Genomic DNA, 21,255 nt, shown 5'->3' on the forward strand with positions numbered 1-21,255 from the left:
CGCTGGGTGTGGTGACGCCCCCTCTGGGCCACAGCCACAATGGACAGTCTGGGTTACAGAGGCCTGGCCTTGGGTGGGACTGACACCAGGGCATCCACTCTCCAGAGCAGTGCTGTCCAGGAGAGCTTTCTGGGATGATGAAATGCTGTGTACTGGCGCTGTCCCACGTGGGGGTCACTGGCCAGGGGGCAGGTGCAGCTGAAGAGGGAGTCTAGTCCACTGCATCTCAATGTGAACAGCCACACATGCAGTGGTGGCTGTGGGGGATGCTTCACAAACCATGAGCTGCCGGCCGTCCTCAGAGCACCTGACCCCATGAGCCTGGGGAGAGCCCAGGAACATGCATTCCTAAGGGTCCCTGGGGGTACAGGGACCCCACTCTGGTAACCGCTGCTCCAGAGCTGCCCGGCTCTGGCTGAGACACTGGCCTCACTCCTGGCTTCCCCTGCTTTCCTTGTGGTTTTCTTCCAGGGCTGGTCTCTCAGTAAATCACAGCACCTAACTCCTGCCTCAGGCTCTGCACCTGGAAACCAACCCAAGACAGGGCCTAACCCAAGGCACGCCGCTGACTTCAGGAGTGTCCCGTCCCTTCCTAGAGGCTGGAAGCCCAGGCCAAGGGATGTGGCTTACCTTTACTGGCTGCTGGGGCAAAGAGCTTCTCGGAGCCCACAGACGCCTGGAAGAGAGAGAGGAGGGTCAGAGGCCAGAGGGACCTATGGGTGGGGTGAACCTGGGCCTCACCCCCCTGCCCTTGGCTCCCAGGAAACAGGTCTTGGAGGTTTCAGGCACCCAAGGGTTGCCCAGCCTGGCGGAACATGTCCTGTGCTCACAACCCCCACGTAAGAGGGTGACCACACCCAGCCCTAGCTCCAAGCATGTGGGCACACAGGTCACTCGGCCAGTGATGGAGGAACCAAAGATGCCCCGCTCAGCAGGGACGTGGGCTCAGCAGGGCCCTGTGGGTGGGGGGCTGGGACTTGGAATCTGGGTGCCTCGCTGCTATGCCCGCACCTGGAACCTAAGGGCTCTGCTGGGTCTGCTACCGGAGGTAGTAGAGGACGGGGAAGAGTCCGGGATGCCCCCCGGCCCTGAGGGGTGAACAGACACCACCTGCCAAGCCTAGACCGCCCGAGTCACAGGTCTGGAGACCACAGTCTCCGTGATGCGCAGAGCATCCAGGGCAGGTCTGCTTCAGGAGAGGGTGTGGTGGTTCCTGATGGACCCCACTCGGCCTCTCTCCTCCTGGGGAGACACCCATGTGTGTGCAAGGCCTCAGAAGGGGGCATTGCCTTGGTGCAGGCAGTCAGGGTGAGGATGTGGCCCCTTGCCATCCTGCAGGAGGCCCCGCACAGATCACAAGAACGAGCTTGGTAAGGCGCCCTGAGTAGACTTGTTCTTCCTGGTTGTTTTTTTGTTTTAAAACAGCTTCATTGAGATATATTCACATACCATACAATTTACCCACTGAAGGTCTACAATTCAGTGGTTTTTAGTGTATTCACAGCTATGAGCAACCATCCCCTCAATCAGTTTTAGAACATTTTCATCGCCCCAAAAAGAAACCTCACACTCTTCAGCTATCACCCCAATCCCTGCATCTCCCCCAGCCGGGGGTACCCCTGCTCTGCTCTCAGTGTCTGCAGTGCACATTGTGAACTTCCAGGGGGAGAAAGCAGGCAGTGCTTGCTGTTGGGGGTGGGATGACTGAGTACCAAAGAGCATGCCTCCCCTCAGAATGGTCACTATCTAGAAAACAGAAAGCAGCAGGTATTGGCAAGGATGTGGAGAAACCGCAGCCCTTGTGCACTGCTGTGGGAACGTAAAATGCTGCAGCCACTACGGAAGACAGTATGGCAGTTACTCAAAATATTAAACGTAGAATTACCACGTGATCCAGCAATTGCACTCCTGGGTACAGACCCTAAAGAACTGAAAGCCGGGTCTCGAAGAGATGTTTGCACACCCATGTTCACAGCAGCATTATTCACAACAGCTAAAATGTGGGAGCAACTCAGGTGTCCACTGATGGAATGGATGAGTGTGGTCTGTCCATACAGTGGAATACTATTCAGCCTCAAAAAGGAAGGAAATTCTGACACCTGCTGCCACGAGGACATCATGCCAGATGAAATAAGCTGGTCACAAAAACACAAACACTGTATGATCCCACTTACATGGGGACCCAGAGGACAAATCCACAGAGACAGAAAGGAGTGGTGGGCGCCAGGGGCTGGGAGTTGGTGTTTAATGGGGACAGAGTCTCAGTTTGGGAAGATGAGTTCTGGAGATGGAGGGTGGGGATGGTGGCACAACAATGTGAATGTGCTTAATGCCATTGAACTGTACACTTACAAATAGTAAGAAGGCAAATTTTATGTGCATCTTACCACAATAAAGGAAAAATTTAAACAAAAAAGAGCATGAGGGTGCTTTCTGAGGTGATGGAAACAGTCTCCATCTGACTGTGGTGGCATGGACACAGTTGTATATGTTTGTCAAAACACATCAAAGTGGGCACTTAAAACAGGGGCATTTTACTACACATAAATCGTGGTGCAGGACAGTCAGTCACAGATGCGGCCTCAATGCAAGAAGAGACCGACTGCGGACAGAACAGAAACAAGAACCTGGAACAGCCCCAGGCGCACGCAGACCCAGTGTGGGTTGGGGGCTGCCGTCTGTGGGGACAGGCGGGTGCTCACATGGACGGGTGTAACGGGAGCTCGCTGCACGGAAGAAGGGAACACCGAGAGCCGTTTTGCTCCTCGTGTCAGAATAATTCCAGACCGATCGCCAATGTAAGGATGAAAAACAAAACCATAAACATACAACGGAACCCCATGGCACGGTACTTTACAGTCAAGCTGGACCGGGCGACTTTCCTAACCGTGTCCCAGAGACCCGTACCAGGAAGGAAATGGGTGGCAACACAGCCCGCAGACAGCGCCGTGCACCCCCGAGCCAGACCCAGGGGAGGCCATCACACCACATGCCCCTCGATCCCAGAGAGCTCTGCCAGCTGCAGGAGAGGGATCCCTGACAGACAGGCGACATGTCGGTCACAGACGGGAGGGTCCCAGAGGAGGAAGGAGGGCGCACGGGCTCCGCTTCCCCGAGTCTTTGTGGGCAGTGGCGCATGGAGGATCCTTCCCACCCAGCCCCGCCAGACCACGGAGGTGGAGTGTGACCCTCGCCCAGCAGCCCAGGCCGGGACATGCGCACCCACAGGGACACAGGCTCAGTGCCGAGGGGGGCAGGGGGCCGAGGCCAGGACACGTCACGCTCCCGTGCAGGACACCACGGCTGTGACCTCTTCTCACGCCTGTTTCCATGCTGGTCTGTTTTTTCTGGCGCATCCTACATGGTCGCGGTTGCCAGTGTCCCTGGATTGTCACCTCACCCCTGAAGAGTCCTGGTGGGGCTGAGGGGTCCACCAGAGCTGGGGGTCTGCAGGGGGAGGACGAGGCGGGGTGTCAGCCCTGGGGCGGAGGGGGGAGCACTGCAGCCTGGCCTCCAGCTCCAGACACGGCCAGCAGCGCCTGCCCCACAGGGCTAGGGCCCCAGCCCGATCCCTGGATGGAGAAGAAAGGTCTGTCTGCAAAGAAGTGACGACGCCTCAAACAAGGATGAGGACAGCCCACACCAGTCTGCTCTGTGCCAGGCACTGCCCCAGATCTGCCAGGAGCCACGATCCCGCGTGGGGCGTGAGGCCAGGCGCACTCCTGACCGCTGGACCCTGCCCTACCGCACATGGGTCACCTGCCCTCCCTGGGTCTTCCCAGAGACCCCCAGGCCTTCCTGACTGGATCCTCCCCATGACCCCAAGAGAGGGTCCTGTTGTCACTCCCATTTGGGGCCACGCAGCAGCACCCGAGTGACAGCTCTGTCGTTATAATTATTACCTGGTCTCGTTAAAACTCTCACAAATTAATTCTCCACATAACACCCAAGAGCATATTTTAAAACCAAATCAGAACAAGTCATCTCCGGACTGGAAACATTCCAGCACCTTCCCACTGCCCCAAACCACAATCTGAACTTCTCCCCCGGCCCCCAAAAGGCTGTGACCAGCAGGCCAGTCTGGCCCCGGACCTCACCGGGAGGCCCCGTCCCCAGGTCCTGACCCAGCTGGCTCCAGTCCCGTCCTTTAGCATTGGTGCTGCCCCCATCAGCACTGGCACTGGCAGGTTTAAATCTTCTTGTGTCAGCCCGGCAGCAGGAGGCACAGGTATGGGTGTGTTGTGTCCCCTGAGATGAGCAGAGCCGGTGGTGCAGCCACTCCCCGCTAATGAGGCTGCCCCCTTAAGGTCTTCATTATGGGCTGTGCTGACAGCCCCTCTGGCCCGCAGGGACGGCCCTATTAGCACAAGCAGTCTCCGAGGGTCCCCAGCTCAGCGGCACTGCCAGAGGGCTCCTTATCTCATGGGCAGCAGGTGAAATGCACGAGCTGGGGGCTCGGCGGCCAGGAGGAAGCTGAGGCCTGTGCCCATCTGCTGGCCACCCCACCCAGGGGTCCTCACAAGTGTGCGGGGGAGGGGAAGCTGGTGTGAGATTCTGGTCCAGAGCACCCGACAGCAGGTCCACCACCACTGCTGCCTCGGCTGCACCCTGCGTACCCCACCCTCACTGGAAGCCCCTCCTCTGACCGGGCATCACCGTGGGAACAAGGAGGGCATCAGAGAGGAACACTGCAGAGGCATCAGTGAGAAGACGCCCATGTTCCTGTGGGGCACCCGCCTCTCGGCCCAGCCTTGGGGAGGCGCAAGTTCAATTAAGGCCATCCACCGCCACCCCCCAAGCCCTCCAGGCCCAGCCCGGCCAGTTCTGGTGCAGTTCAAGGCCCAGGCCAGAGCACCGGTTCCCAAGACCAGGAGGTGGCGCCCCAGGCACTGGGAAAGCCAGGGGAGCAGAGGAGGGGGCAGCACAGGGGATGGGGAGGTCTTCCCACTCCTCCAGACCCCTGGGACTCCCACCCTGGCAAAGGCAGGCGGGAAGCCCACTCTCCTAGATCCATCCGGTCCCCATGCCCCCCCACTGCAACAGTGGGCCCAAGTTAAAGTTTGCTCAGGGAAGTTGAGGGAGCTGGTCCCTGAAGGGGTCCTGGGCAGGGACGCAGCAGGCTTCCACTGCAGCGAGGGCCTGGACACCTGCCAAATGCGGCCACGCCCATCGGGGGAGGCTCTGAACAGACTCCTGCAGGCATCTCCAGCTCCCCGGTCCTCTGAGGGACCGTGGCCCAGGTTCCAGGCCCCTTCCCAGCGCAGGCACAGAGGCGCCCCTGCTGCAACTCGTCGGGGCACGCGATTCTTTGGTTCTTTCCTTTCCAGGACGAGGGTCTGGAGGCGGCCAGCTGACCCAAGATGGGTGGGCAGCCCCAGAGCAGGGCCCAGACCGATGCTAATAACTTCCCCAGGATTATCTATTGAAACGTGACCCAAGCGCAGCCGCCGCCTCCTCCAATCCTGCCACGAAGCCGGTGAGGGAGTGGAAGGAAGGGGTCACTCCAAGCCAAAGTACAGGTGGGAGGTCCCCAGACTGCAGGTTCAGGGTCCCGGTAGAGGGGGCATGCCCAGCAGGGAGAGTGTCAGGGCCGGCACTAACTCCTCCGAGGCGCGCAATCGCGGCCGCGGGCGGAGGTCACCGTGCGCTTTGTCTGCGAGGACGAGACCCGCGGGGCAGCCTCGGCCCAGACATGCGGCCCAAGCTTCGCCGGCCGCGCCCCGCCCCAGACAAAGAACTCCAACTCCGGGCAGGTGAGCGCGGCGGGCGCCGGGAACCCGATGGCCGAGCCCGCGCCGGGGCACAGACAAAGGCGCGCGCCCCCCACGACGCCCGGCCGCGCCTCCGCCGCGGGGTCCCCCAGCGCCGTGGCCGCGGCCCAGGACCCTCTGCCGGGCTGCATCCCCGCCCGCCTGCCGCCACGTGCGCCCCGGGGGCGTAGCCGGAGGGACGCGGGGTCTCCGCGCGCCCGGCTCCCGGGAGAGAAGGGGTGGGCAGAGCGTCGGCGTCTTTCCTGCGCCCCGCTCCTCTTAGTGGGAGCGGTTGCTGTCTCGACCCCGGTCCCCGAAGTCCCGAGTCCCTCCCTGGAGCCACCAGCGCGCACTCACCGCGCGGGCGCCCCGGGTCCGGCGCGCTCTGCAGGAGATCGCCACTAGTCCTCGAGCCGGAACCGGAGTCGGAGCCGAAGCCGGGCGGCATAGAAGCGAGCGGCGGAGCGCGGGCCCCCTCCAGCCTCGGCTCGTCGGGTGCCCCTCTCCCGGCGCGCCCTGCCTAGCCGGAGCCCGGGCCGGGGGCGCGCGGGGAGCGCATGTCCGCCGTGCGGGCTCGGCGCGCTCCAGGCGGCTCTGGGTGCGCTCTGGGCCCCCGGGCGCCGTCGGGCGCGGCGCGGGTCGGAGGTGCGGCGGCGGGCGCACTGCTGGCGGGCGCGCGGGCGGCGGCGGGTGAGCGCGGGCGGCGGGCGGGGCGGGGGCGGGGCGCGGGCAGGCCCGACTAATCCAGCCCCGAGGCGCGGATCTGCGGTGCGGGGCCGCCGGCTCGGGTCCGAGGGATCGCAGGCCCAGCTCCGCCACCGGGTCAGGGCGCGCAGTGCCGGCTGTACTCCTACGCCCCGTTTACAGAGGGGGAACCTGAGTCACAGAGCAGCGAGGTCGAGGAGCTAGGACTTGAAGGAAGGACGACGGAGCCCCCCCGCCCCCCATGTGCAATGTAAGCTCCGCCCGCCCTGGGCCTCGGTTTCACCATCTGCAGAACCGGGGTGCAGAGTGGGAGGAGGGGTCCGAGCACGCGCCGACCCGACCACGGCTCAGAGCCGCTGTGAGGATTCTACCCACGAGGGGGCCCGGGATACACGGAAGCCGAATTCAGATCCAGGCGGAACCACCGCCGCGTGCGAATGCCGAGTACGTGCCCGACGCTGATCCAGGTGCACAGGGCGGGCACCGGCCATCCCAGAGCGCACAAGAGGCTCACCAGGACGGAGCAGCACACCTCCGATCATGACACGTGCTGTGTAGACATGCTCACAGGCACGCAGGTGGAGGAGCGCCCAGAAAGAGTTTGAGCGCCCCCCTTCTAAGCTGCTGTGGCGCTGGGGGCACCAGGAGGTCGCTCTGGTGGGGCGTCCAGGGACCCGCGGCTTAGAGGTCAGGTTCGGGGCCAGCGTAGACCTGCCCCAGGCTGGGCCGGCGAGTCAGCGGCGGGTCCATTCAGTGGGAGAGCGCGCCACCATTCAAACGCACGGTGGGAACTAGCTCCAGAACCATGTGCGCTGGACCAGCGCTTTCCTTTTCAAGAGGCAGCTCAATACACACGAATATGCACGGTGCACAGCACACAGGAAATCTCCCAGTACAGACGACAGGCTGACCATGCTGGCCTCTAGGTGGGAACTTCAAGTCCTTTTGTTTCTGTCTGAATTACTTACCAAATACATGTATTCCCTTTACCCACCCACCCACCCTCAAATTAACCTCATTTCCCAAAGTCCTGCTGTTTCTTGCCAAAAAATAGCACTTACACAACATGTTCTGTGTGCCAAACACTGTGCTAAATGCCCTGTATCTATGAAATCATTGGGTCCTCAAGCCTATCCTTCGAGGACACACTACTGTCATCCTCATTTTGTTGATGAGGAAACTGAGCCACAGAAGGGAGGTGGCTGAGGGTCATGCAGCTGGTATGTGACAGAGCTGGGGTTTGAACCCTGCAGTCTGACTGTGGGGTCTGTGGGCTCAGCCAAGACAGGCTCTTCTTCCGGGAAGGCAGCAGAGGCTGGACCTGGGACTCAGGATTCTGGCGGGAGAACCGTGACTCTGATGCTGGGGGGCGGCTTTGCCAGGATAGTGGGTGTCTGCAGGCCTCTGTGCCCCTCCCCGACCACACCACGCCCCAGCAGGGCTGTAAGCTCCTGCACAGGACCTGGCTCCAAGGTCTCTGGCAGCAAAAAGGAAAGATGTCTATGCAGTGGGGTGTCCCACTCTGCCTCTGTGGTCTGCAGCAAGAACCTAAAGATGTCCTGCCCCTGTCCGGGAATCTGGTTGCTGATCAGGTGACCTTAAGGGGGAGAGATGAGCCGGGTGGGCCCAGTGTAATCACGGGATCCTTACAAGTGACAGAGAGAGATGGGAAGATGCTGTGCTGCTGGCTGTGAGGATGGAGGAAAGGGCCAGGGGCCCAGGAATGTGGGTACCTCTAGAAGCTGGAAAACGCAAGAAGCAGATTCTCCCTGGAGCCCCAGAAGGACCAGCCCGGCCCACACCTTGACATTCGTCCAGGGAGGCTGTGTCGGACTTCTGGCTCCAGGCTGTGAGGTAACCAGTCTGTTGTTTTCAGCCACCAAGTTAGTGGTAATTTGTCACAGCAACCACGGGAAACTCACAATCGCACCCAGGACCCTGAGGAGGGGACGGAAGCAGTAGGACCAGCCCTTGGGCGCACAGATGCCCATCAGCAGGACTGAGTCAAGCTCAGCCTGGTGAGAGCCATGGACAGCACGCAGGGGGAGAGGCAGGGCGAGTGCAGAGGGGCAGAGCAGTCGGGGGCGGGTGCTGCTCTGTTGGGAGAGGGAGTCCTCCCAACCAGGGGTATTTGAGCTGAGACCTGAAGGGCGGGCAGCGAGAAGGACCAAGCTGAGGGGCGCTCTAACAGTCAGTGCAAAAGCCCTGGGGCAAGAACAACCTGCGAGGCTGCACAGGAGGTGTGGGGCGCAGGGCCTTGAGGGCCACACGGGCGCTTGGGTGTTGTGTCGAGCAACCGGCAGAGGCTCTGGGTTTAAGCAGGAGAGAGATATGATCTTTAAGAAGACCCCTCTGAGGATCCACCACAGGGCCAGGGAAGCAAGGAGCCCGGCTGGGAGCTGCGGTGACAAACCAGTGTGCCGATGAAAGGGAGTGGGTGGGGGGCCTCTCCACATAAAGACGAAAGGGAGCTGGGGAGGGGGCTGTTCCACTGGAGATGTCAGCTGGCGGCTGGTTACAAGAGCTTGAAGTTCTGCTGGGCAGTGACCAGGGCACCCGGCCTTGGTGAGGTCAGTGGGGGCCCATGAGGGCAGAGGGGCCCTGTGCTGCGGTCACTCTGTCTGACTTGGGGCCCGGTGGTGAGGCCTAGAGACGCCTGCATGAACGGGCAGGCAGAGGGGAGGAGAGAGGACATAGATCCTGGAGGAATCCCAGTTCTGTCACTTCTGCGTGACCCTGGGCAGGTCGGGCAGGCACCAGGTCAGGGTTTCCTCGAGAACCAAGCTACTGAGTCCTCGGGGCCCCGAAGGTGTGTTCTCGCCATGCCTCCTACCGATGAGGGGACGGGGTCAGAGGCTGGTGCCCAGGAGCCAGGCTGCACCCACTATCGCCTCAGCTGGAGACCCCACTCCTGGAAGTTATGGGTTGTAGAAGCCAGCGGGGTGGGGAGAGCAGGTGGGAACTAAGTGGCTACTACTGGGCCAGCTCCAGGAACCGGCGGGAGCAGCTGGGAGATGTGCCGGCCCGGACAAGCCCCCGGGTCTGGCCACCAGGCCTCGGCCAAGGTCTCAAGGCGCCCTGCTCCTCTCCCACCACAGCCCCGACCTCGGGAGAAGCCGCCTTCCTGTGATAATGCAGCCTTCCTGTCACAGCTCCTTCCTCGGGCCACCTTGGCACTGCCGGTCCTTGCAGCGCGCCCCCGCCCCCTGGTTTGGGAGTAAAGTTAGACTTTGAGAACCTGGGGCAGGTCTGTCTTGAATTTTGTGTAGGAAGGAAAGTGGCTGTGATATGGAGCATTTCATGAGGGTGGGAAACTAGAAGGAGAGGGATTACCAAGAGAGACGAAGGCGGCCGCCGAGATAGGACCTTCCGCGTCAGACTCCAGACCAAGCAGACGGGCTCACCGTGGCCTGCACGGCCGTGGTCAAGAACACCGTACAGAGCTACGGTTCAACCACCGACATTATAACCGCAGCTGCCATCACTACTTGGCGCCAGGGGGAGGTGTCGTCACGGGGTCCCTGGAGGAGGCTCCACCCACTCAGGACCCCTGCTGTGCAGCCACATTAGTCACCAGCACCCCAGTGCAGGTGCTGGGCCCTGGCAGTGACAGCCGGCTGCTCCCTTGAGGCTGCCTCTCTGGGGGCAAGTGGATGCAGAGGCTGCAGGTGAAGAAGGCAGGCGGGCCGTGTGACGAGGATGCTGCTGAGACCGAGGACAGGGCCCCGTGCAAGGAGGCCAGTGTGGCTGGGGGGATCACGGGGAGGGGAACGGGGGACAGGCCGCTGGGCCCGAGTTGCATCCTTGCTCAGCATGGCCTGGCTCCCGGCCTTGCTTAGTTCTGGCCACGCTGGGAGTGTGGCTTCACAAGGAGGGACCCCGTGGGTGTGGACAAGAGCCCAGACCCCCTCCAGGCTGGCACGCTCAGCTGAGGTGAGGGCATGGCGGTGGAGTCCAGGGAGGGTCCCCGCCAACTGAGGGTGTCCACGTGTCCATCAGCAGTGTCTGCAGTGTTGGGAGAGAAGCAAAAGCCAGAAACACCCACCGATGCTCAGAAACAGGCAGACGGCGCACAAATTAGACCGCTCACACGGCCGCTCCCTTGTTACGTACGTCACCGACCAGAAAATGCAAATTCAGTGCAAAGCAGCTAAGAGGGGAAAGTGCAGATTGTGCCAAAGACGTGGGATTTCCCAGAATTGAGAAAACCCTACGGAAAGCCTTGGAAGGAAGGAGGATCTGACAGAGTTGGGAGAACAGCCTCGAGGACGCCGAGCCAGCCGGGGGGGACTTCCAAGGCCGAGGCCCCCGTGCAGGAGGCCCTGGGCCATCTGCCGTGCTCAGCACCGTGGCCCCAACAGCCCTGTGGCTTGTGCTGTCCACGAAGTGGACGCGAGCAGCACGACGGGGCAGTCTCCTACAGTGGCTGAACGGTGGCCCCAAAATATACACCCACCCAGAACCTCAGAAGGTGACCGTCTTTGGAATGAGGGTCTTCGCAGGTGTGATTAAGATACAGGTCTCAGACGAGCTCAAGCTGGATTAGGGTGGGCCCTAAATCCCAGAACTGTGTCCTTCTAAGAAGAGGAAAGTGTGTGTCCCCTCACAGGGGAGGCCACATGACCACGGAGGCAGAGATGGCAGCCATGCGGCCACAAGCCAAGGACACCTGGGGCCCCCACATTCTGGATGAGGCAGGAAGGACCCTCCCCTGGAGCCTCTGGAGGGAGCGTGGCCCTGCAATACCTTGATTCTGGACTTCTGGCTCCAGAACCGTACGAGAACAAATTCCTGTTGTTTAAGATGCCCACTTTGTGGTACTTGAGTCCAGTGAGGTGCCAGGTGAGCTTCCAGACCAGCCTGTCTCTGAGAATAACGAGTCCTCAGGGCGGCAGCGAAGCAGGAGCCATGAACTCCGCGGAGCTTTCCGAGGACAGGGTGGGGGCGAGGGTTCCACGTGTCAGGAGGGGTGCGTGTGACTGTGTGAATGTGTGCATGTGCGTGCTGGGCGGTGTGAACACACGTGTGACCACGTGTGCACACGAGTGTGTGAAAGCACCCGTGTATGTGTGCACATGTGCGCGTGTGGTGTGAATGCACGTGTGTGAGCCTGGGAGTGCGCATGTGTGCGACGCCGGGAAGGAGGCAAGCCCTGTCGCCCGAGGCTCCTGCTGCGGCCCAGGGCCTCAGTCACTGTGTGAGGTGACTTCTCTTTTCAGCCAGAACAGCAGCAAAGCCCTTGCTCTCGGGGGGCTGGGGACAGCAGACCCCACAGGTCAGGGCGGGGCTGAGCGGGGACAGACACCCTGGTCCTGCTTGGTGGACCCCACGGGGCAGAGGCCTGCCATGGACTCTAACACAACTCTCTGGCTGCGGAGGGGCGGAGAGGGGCCCTGAGCACGGGGGGCGGGCCCGGGCACTGAGTCATGAGTAGGAGGCCCAGAGGGCTCGGCGCCTGGGGGGACGGGGTGGAGTGTCTTGGCTGGTCCACCCTGACTCGTCTTCGAGCTCTTCTTGTGTCTGACAGTGCCTGGCTTGTTTACGTGTGCTCGGCCTGCGCCCTGAAAGACCCCAGGGTTCCCACCTGCCCCTACCTGCCCCGGTAGTAAGGACCACTGCAAGCCTCCACCAGCCCCTGGCTGCCCTAGCCCAGCAAAGCCTCCTGTGAGGTCAGCGGGGCAGGTGGGGTCCAGAGGGGCTGTGACCGCCTCTGGCCACAGAGGAGTGCAGACCACCTAGGGGGGCAGAGCACAACCTCCTGCTAGGTGTCCCGGCCACCTGTCCCTCCCAGTAAGGCCTGTGCACCTGTCCCAGGTCCCACACCTCATGTCAGCTCAGCTGGTTCTGGAAGCCAGAGGGTGGGGCGGGGGAGGCGGGAGGGGCAGAGGGCTCCCACCACGGAGGTCTTCCTGCCTCCCTTCCTGCCATCCCCCTTCTCCTCGGCCTCAGCATTTCCGTCCAGCTGGAAAGGCACAGGTTCAAGTCCCTCGCTACCACCACCGCTGGTGAGCAGTGCGCCCATCCTCTGTCCCTGGGGGGCATCTGTGTCTGCCCCCCACCGACCTCTCTCTGCTGGGCCCCCAACAGCTCCTGCCAGCCAGTCCGGCAGTGGCCATCACCCCCGTCACCCCTGTGCTGTGACTGTCCTGCAGGCTCCTCAAGCCCGACGCCTCCCAGACTGACACCCTCCCCTCCCAGGGCAGCCACCTGGAGCCCCACATGTGCCCACCGAGGGGCGGGGCAGGGCCACAGGAGCTCGGTGTCTTGAGTGCTGGGGGAGGGCTGGCCGGTGTGGGGCTGCCGGCAGACGAGCTGTCTCAGGCCATCAATGGGGCCCTGAAGGCATCACGTGGCCCCAAGATCCCAGCACAGGGTCAACCCACCCTCTCGCTCTGGCAAATTTCCCTGTTCACTCAGGCTACTGTGAGTCGAGTTTTTGTCTCTTGCAACTCCAAGCACCCTGGCCTTCCTCACTTCCCTTACCGCGACCTGCATCTGCTGGGCCCCTGGTCTCAGAAAGCACTGTCCACCCTGTGCTCCGGCCTGAGACCTGGGCATTATCCCCAACCTGTGGTAGGAGAATAAGAGTCCCCAAAGATGTCCATATCCTAATCCTTGGAATCTGTGAACATGTCACCTTCTGTGGCCAGAGGGACTTTCCAGACGTGATTAAGAACTTTGGGATGAGCAGGTTATCCCAGAGGGCCCCGTGGGCCCAGTGTGATCACAGGTCCTTAAAGAGAGAAGAGGAGGGTCAGGGTCAGAGGAGACATGACGAGGTCAGAGGTCAGAGTGATGCCAGGAAGAGGCCACGAGCTCAGGAACACGGCAGCCTCCAGAAGCTGACCAGTCAAGGAACCACATTCTCCCTGGAGCCTCCAGAAGGAGCCAGCCCTGCTGACACCGTGATTTTGGCCTAGTGAGGCCCATTTCAGAATTATGACCTCTAGAACTATAAAACTCAAGCTGTTTTAAGCCACCAAGTTTGTGGCAATTTGTTACAGCAGCTGTAGGGCACTAATACCACCCGATCTGGGACCTAGGGGGTAGACCTCTTGACCTCGTGAGCCCCATTTCAGAGATGAGGAGACAGAGATTCAGAGAGGACCCCAGTCAGGCACAGAGGAGCCTGGGCCGGACTCTGTACTCACTGCAGACACAGAAAGAGTGAGGCTGACCCAGGGCCCTGGAAGAGTCTGCTGGGGAGGAGGGCTGGGCGTGGAGGAGGCGGATGCCCACTCGGCTCATCTCAGGCAGGCACCAACGGCGCGATTCCCACGGGCCCGGTGCTCACAGTAGTGCCCAGAACCTTCAGGCAAAGAGGAAACTGAGGCTCAGAGAGTGAGGGTTGAGAGAGTCTGGCCTGCAGGCTGAGCTAAACCCGCGCTGCGCTGCTGCACACAGAGGTTCCCGCCCGCAGCCCCCATGGGGGTCCCCTTGGGAGCCCTGCGGCCCTCATGCAACGATCCCTGTACCTCCTGGCCTGCCAGCTGCCTGTCTGCCCCATTCCAGTCCATCCCTGTGCCCACAGCCCAGGAACTGGCCGAGGGATCTGCCAAACAGGCCAGACAGACAGACGTCCCTTGAGGGAGGGCTGTGGCCACAGGCAGTGGGGAGGAGCGCAGGCCAGCTGGCCACCTGGCTGGGCCACTCGGGCAGACGGCAGTCAGTCCGGGCCCAGCAGGCTGCCTAATGAGCCCCACACAATTTTTCACCCCATATTTTTCCAATAAAAAAGCAGTTAGACACCAACCGCAGCCTCATGAAGGGGCCATCTGGCCGCCTAGCTCCCGAGCCTTCTGGCAGCACAGGCTGCCTTTCCTGCCAGCGGCCAGGTGCCCAGATCAGGGCTGTGGGGAGAGGTGGGGGTGGGGGAGCGTTTGTGGGGGCCTGCAGCGCAGGGCGTGGGGCGCCTCGGGGCAGGGCCTGGTCCATCTGGAGGGCGGGGGCGGGCATTCACAGAGGTGGTGGTGGAGAGGTTTTCCTGTCTGTCCGTCAGCCTCTGCTGCCGGCCAGAGGGGCGCCATGCTGGTCTGTCTGTCTGTCTGTCTGTCTGTCGTGTCTTGGAGGCAGAGCATTTCCAGTGTGTCTGCGCCCTGAGCCACCAGCAGAGCCAAGGCCAGTGGGCAGGGGGGTCCGCAGGAGCCCAGGGGAGTCACGGCCCAGCGCAGGTGCAGGCACGCCTGACCTCAGACCCTGGCGGTTTTGGGAGGAGCAAAGTGGCCGGAAGGGACAGAGCCGGGGTCTTGCTGCTGCTCCGTCCAGGAGGAGACCTCCCTGGGGTTCTCTCCACAGCGCCCAGCACACGTGGGAGTCAGTGTAGACAGACCAGGGCCCTGGCCCTCTCCTTCCCAACTGCATGTCTGGTGGCTTCTCGTCACTGGCCCTGTCCCCCAGAGCAGCCCGGGTGTCTTCTGATCAGCTGCGTGCCAAGGAATGAAAGTCAAGCCTGTTCCAACTCCGTGTAGGGCACACGTTCCCAAGGGCACAGTGAGGGTCTGGGCAGCCCCCAGAGATGCCCAGGGAGCTGCTCACGGCCTGCTCTCTAAGTGCTGGCTCCGGGCCAGGCTCCAGAGGAGGCCGGGGCGCCGCTGCAAGCAGACGCTGTGTTCTCTCCCTCCCGGGTTCTTGCAGGCTCGGGAAGTCAGGACTTCTGTCTGGAGGTACTGTGGAGACCCCTGGTCTTCCTCCCCTGCCTAGCTCCTCCTTAAAGGGGTGAACGGCTTCACCTAGCTATGCACCCGGAGAGACGAAGTCGGGGTGCCGCAGAGGGCAGAGGCCCTTCTCTCTGCTCCTGGGAGGGGTCCCTGCCCTCCGGCAGGTCAGCCTGACCAGGGTGGGGGACGGGGGAGGGATGGTGACCTGGGCAGACCCGGCCCTCCGACCTGCGCCTGCTTCCCGGAGGAAGTCACTCATGACACCCGGCCCGGCTGAGGCAAGGCAGTAGGCACTCAGTCTCTCTTACCATCCAAACTCTCGCTGCTCACCACCCCAAACAGTGCTGAGTGACAGGCGTCCCTTGCCAAGCAGGACACTGAGGGGTTTGAACCACGGGTGACAACTGCAGTGCACAGTTAGTGTCCCTGTGCAGCCAAGAGGACTGAGCACTGGGGAGCACTGCAGGGCGAGGCCGTGTGGCAGGGACCGCCAAGATGGTGGCTCTCCACTGCACTTGGAACAAAACCTGAACTTCTTGCTGTGATTGTGCGAAGTGGCCCCATGGACTCATCCCCTCTCTCTCTCCCTCCCTCTGCTCCCGCCTCACAGGGTGTTTGCAACAACACTGCCCCTGCCTCACCAGGCAGGCGGTGATCAGTCTGTAAGCTCAGTGGTGCAGGAAGGTGGAATGCGGGGCCTGGTAAGTCATAGCAGCTTGGCCAGCGCTGACACGCACGTCCCCATCCCGGTGGCAGAAATACTAAGACACGTCCCGGCTGGCCGGTGCATTGCCCCCCGCCCTGGAGGGAGCTCCTAGCCCAGCTGGCCTCTCTGGGAAGCCCTGGGACCTCCCACAATCGGACGGCTGTGGGGAAGGCTCTGCCAGCATCTGCCTGTCCTCCCCAGGACCACAGCCACCAAGGCCCCAGCGGAGGCCCACAGGGGGTCTCCCAGCCAGCAGAGAAGTCAGCCCTGCGTAGACCCGGCAGGCCCCTCTGGGCAGATGGCTCTGCAACTCGCACCCTGGCCTCCCGAAAACCCTTCTGAGCAGGGGCTCTTCCTGCAGGCTGCATGAGGGGATCACTGGGAAGACAGGAACCACCAGATCCAGACTCCACCCAGACCTGTCCAGAGTGAGCTCCCTACCTACCCCTCCTGACCACACCTGCTCTACCCTCGTCCCTCGGCCAGGCTGGGCTGGGCAGGCCCTTGGGTACCGCTCAGGGCCGGCCTGCAGGCTCCTGGGTGGACGGGAGCTCGGAGGAGGCCAAAGCCACAGCCTCCTGTCAGCCCTTGGTCACGGCCTCTGGCCCTGGTCCAGGGCATTGATGGCCACGTGTGGAAGTGATTTTTCACTCTCAGAGCGTGTAGTCAGAGCTGCTGTGGGGCTGGGCCATGGCCCCTGCGCCCTGGCGTTGGCCCCTTCCAGCGCCTGCGGGTCTCCACCCCCTGGAGCTCTTGCTCCTGCAGGAGGTGTGCACCCAGGGGTGGAGGGGGAAATATGCCAGGACCAGCACTGACAAGGGACCAGGCTGAGCTGAGCCCTGGAGGCGCCTGGAGGGCGGGGTGGGCCCTCTGGTGCGGGAGAGCAGGCGGCAGTGGTTATGGGTGGCATAAGCTGGCGGCTGCTCTGGGACGTGAACACCGGGAACCAGCTTGGGGAAGTGGCTTTGTTTCTCCTGTAGAAGACAGGCCGAGGGGCACCTGGACGGGAACTGCCAGCAGTCTCAGGGCCTCAGAAACCCCCTCCCCTTGCCCCTGCCCCAGAGCAGCCCCTGGCTTCAGAGAGCTTTTCCTGCAAATTGGTTTTAAATTAAAGGAGGTGCTGAAGGGGATGTGCTGGTTCAGCACCTTCCCAGGGCCGTAATCTAGTTTGTTAACGAGATGGAGGAATGACAGCTCCCGCAGGCAGCCGGTCCCACGGTCTGGGCGGCCGCGGAGGTTGTGGGCAGTGTATGGGCCACACAGGCGCCTGGGGGGCCAGCTGTGTCCCTCAGACCCCGACACTCCGTCCACCCACAGGATGGCTGAGGGGAGGGCACCTGGGACCGCAGAGAATGCCAGTCACTTCCCAGCTGCTCTGCCCTCTGGCCACCTTCGCCGGATGGTCCAGACCAGGGCAATGACCCTACGCAGGGCTTCCGTGCCCACTCATCCTGGATGGCACATCCTGGGGAGTCTCAGACCTCACCTGTCGACACCTGCTCCTCTCCCAGCCGCAGGGTGATGCCCCAGCCCCTCCCGTTCCCCTCCTAGGCCCCTGAGATGACGCTCACTCTCAGCTGGTCGCCCGGCCCAGGCGATGCCCCCCAGGTGGCTGGTCATGTGGACCCCCAGGCACCCTCTGCAGGCCTGTCCTGACCCTGTCACCCTGCTGAGTGGCCTTCGGGTCCTTTCCACACCTGCTCACATGCTCATCTGCTGAGCTGTGCCCGAGCGTGAAGCCTGTGAGAGGGTATGACCGGTCCATCCGTCCAGAGCACGGACGGCTCCTGCCCGATGCAGGCCGGGACACACCAGGTAGGCCGGAAGGAGGGCCACATGCCACACACATCTCCCAACGGAACTTTACTCTATTTCACAAAAACTTGCCTAAAAACCAGTCAGTGTTCAGTGGGCCCTTCTGTCTGCCTCCCGCACAGCACCCTTGCACACACCATCCCCAGAGCCTGGATGCTCCTCTTCAGAGGGACCCCACCCCCGAGGACGAGAGCCCCAGCCCTGCCGGCCTCACCACCACCTAAGACTCTTTTCACCTAGCCTTCCCCAGTTCCAGCTGTGCGACCTCAGGCAGGCTCCTTACCCTCTCTGTGCCTCAGTCTCCACGTCTACATCAGGTAGTGACAGTTCCTGCCACAGTTCTTTGGGACATGCGGACGAGTGAGTGCCAGGCGTCTGTGCCCGCGGAATCTCACTCCTACTGCTGCTTCTCTTGATTGCTGCCCCCCCAGAGCCAGGCGGAGTGGCACCCCCCACAGAGCTCAGCACAGAGTAGGTGCCCCACAAACAGCCGCTGAGCTGAGACCGCTGGGTGGCCTTTCCCCCTCCCTCCAGAACACACAAGGCCCCGCAGATGGCAGGGCCAAGGACCCCTGAACTCCAAGGGCCAACGGCAGGAGCTGCGGGAAGGAGCCTGAGGAGGCCTGCGCCGTGGCCGCGGGAAGGCTCAGGAGATTCCCGGGCTAAACACTCCAGCCGCGTGAGCCCCGAGCCAGTGGGACTTCGTTGTTCCTGAAAAGCGAGGGTAGCTGCCGCATCAGCAGAAGTCTCACCTCCTGGGGATGGTCACGGCCCAGCCTGGAGAAGCCAGGGGCTGCACTGGCCCAATGGAGCATGTCCCCGCTCTGCCTGCAGCGCCCCCATCCCAGGGGGTGCCACGCAGTGCCCCAGCACGGACATCTCTTGCACCTGGTCCTCAGCCAGGTGAAGCTGTGCCCCACACCTGGGAGAACCATGACCTTCCTGCCTGGGGTCGAGTCAGCCAGGGGGGTTGAAGGGGCGGGGCTTACCTTGTCGTCCCCGTCCTCACTCTCGCTGTCACACTGCAGAGGAGAGAGAGAGAGGGGTGAGTCACTGCCCACCGCACCCCGCACCCCGCATGGCACCCCTGCACGCTGCGGTTTCCCCGAGACCGCAGGGCGGGCACTAGAGGGAAGAAGGCGGCAGTGTGGGAGGTGCCTCAGGCCTGGGGGGCATCCTCGGCCAGCTGGACCAGGGGCCCAGGCTACAGGGGGCTGGGAGGGACCTGGGGTCAGGGCAGAGTTCCATCCTGGCCTTTGGCAGTCCTGGGGAGGGCAAAGCAGAGGTGACACAGAGGAGCATACTGGACAGACAGACGCACCCACCCCAGAGCAAACGGGCCCAGAGCGAGCCAGGAAGCCTCATGCCTGAGCCCGCCGGGGCCCCTCCTCACCTGGGCCGGCAGGGGCCCCCTCCACACCCAGGACCAACCGGGGTCCCCTCCTCACCTTAGGTAGCTAACACGTGGAGCAGCCTCACCCTCGCCCCCAGGTCACTGTCCCCTGTGACCCCTCAGGCCCCATCCCATGTGCTGAGCTCTCCAGGCAGGAGGCTGGGTGAGAGGCAAGGGGCTAGTGCTCCTGGGCGGTGGGCACACTCTGCACCCTGCACACTTTACAAGGCCAACGGACTGGGGCTCAGGGAGGGGGTCAAGGGTGCCACCCGGACAGGGAGACATGGAAGCCCAGCCACCACCGAAGAAAGCTGGACAGGCCTGTGGCCAGAGGTGCCGCTGCAGGGAGGGCCGCCCAGGTGCCGCCCCGCCTGCCCCTGCGGACGTGCCCAGTGGAAGCGGCTCCTGTTAGCTCAGCTGGTTAAGGAAAGACTATGGTGATGGTACAAAAGCTCTGCTTCCCACTTCCAGTAAGCAGAGCTTTAAAAACAAAGACTGCTCTACAAACCACAGCAATTCTCCCCTAGAAGATATAAAGAAAAAATCCTCCCCCAGCAACAGCAATTATGACATGTTCATGTCAAAAGAATCATGGCTGAACACAAACCTCTCCGGGTCGCACGGAGGGCGATGGGTCCTGTGACACGGGTGGTGCCGCTAACGCGCATCCTCCACTCCACTAACTCAGGCAACTGGCCCCGCGGGCACCCTGCCCTCCGCGCCCTGGGTGAGGGCTGGGATGCCCTCAGTGACAAAGTTCACAGAGCTGTAGGGACACGCCTGGTGCTTCACCAGCCACCACTGCAGCCACACAGCAACCTGGTGGATGGCGAGGACGCTGGGCCTGGGACCCCTGGGGATGGCAGGGACTTCTGGGGATGGTGGGGACACCAGGGGATGGTGGGGACCTGATGGGACAGAGGGGACCCCTGGGGATGGTGGGGACCCTGGGCTTGGGACCCCTGGGGATGGTAGGGACTTCTGGGGATGGTGCGGACCCCAGGGGATGATGGGGAGCCCTGGAGATGGTGGGGACCCAAAGGGGATGGCGAGGACCCATGGGGATGGTGGGAACCCCTGGGGATGGCGAGGACCTGAAGGGGATGGCAGGGACCTGAAGGGGATGGCGGGGACCTGAGGGGATGGCAGGGACCCCTGGGGATGGTGAGGACCTGAAGGGGATGGCAGGGACCTGAAGGGGATGGTGGGGACCTGAAGGGGATGGCAGGGACCTGAAGGGGATGGCAGGGACCCCTGGGGATGGTGGGGACCGCTGGGGATGGTGAGGACCTGAAGGGGATGGCGGGGACCTGAAGGGGATGGCAGGGACCTGAAGGGGATGGCGGGGACCTGAAGGGGATGGTGGGGACCGCTGGTGATGGTGAGGACCTGAAGGGGATGGTGAGGACCTGAAGGGGATGGCGGGGACCCCTGGGGATGGTGAGGACCTGAAGGGGATGGCAGGGACCTGAAGGGGATGGCGGGGACCTGAAGGGGATGGCAGGGACCTGAAGGGGATGGCAGGGACCTGAAGGGGATGGCGGGGACCTGAAGGGGATGGCAGGGACCCCTGGGGATGGTGAGGACCTGAAGGGGAGGGTGGGGACCGCTGGTGATGGTGGGGACCGCTGGGGATGGTGGCGACCCGAGGGGAATGGCGGGGACCCCAGGCCTAGAACCCCTGGCTGCAGGGATGGGCATGTGGAGGGAGTTTCCTGAGGCTTCCCATCCCAGCAGTCCCATGGGCCATCTGCCCCCCAACCTTGCACTGCACCCCGCAGAGCCCGGCTCAAGACCTGCAGGGTGGGTGTCCTTTCACAAATGCCAGAAGGGACATGTGGGCCCAGTCTCTTGGCCACACAGTCAGATAAGAGGCCAGATCGGCCCCTTATGGCCGGCTCCGCAGGGTGGGGAGAGTGTGGGGTGGCTGAAACCCGTGAGGCATAGCAGGAAGGTGAGGACAGAGCATGGGAGATGAGGCAGGGGAGGTGAGTGGGCCAGAACATGCTGGAACACGTGGAGCGTCATCGCCCCAGAGAGCTTGGAATGAACTTTGTTGTGGGAGCCACGGCACACTGGAAGAGGGAAAGTTAGGGACATGGCCGGCCCTTCAGGACGGTCTCTGTGCCGGGAGAGAAGGGGGGTGGTCAGGGGTCGTGGCCTGTGGGGAGGAGGGCCTGGAGGAAGAGGCCTGGGGGGTCAGGAACCCCTGTGACTGTGCAGCCGGCA

At 62.6% G+C, this 21,255-nt stretch overlaps 1 protein-coding gene across 1 annotated transcript in view; it reads right to left on the reverse strand.

Moving 5' to 3' along the window:
• Positions 1-21,255, reverse strand: part of FBRSL1 (fibrosin like 1) — a 92,015-nt gene that overhangs the window by 14,075 nt on the left and 56,685 nt on the right. The window contains 2 exon segments of the mRNA XM_058531180.1: positions 631-676; positions 18,623-18,655. Of these exon segments, the coding sequence (XP_058387163.1) occupies positions 631-676; positions 18,623-18,655 (79 nt within the window).

The sequence above is a fragment of the Diceros bicornis genome, chromosome 35, assembly GCF_020826845.1.
Source record: "Diceros bicornis minor isolate mBicDic1 chromosome 35, mDicBic1.mat.cur, whole genome shotgun sequence".
Lineage (NCBI taxonomy): Eukaryota > Metazoa > Chordata > Mammalia > Perissodactyla > Rhinocerotidae > Diceros > Diceros bicornis.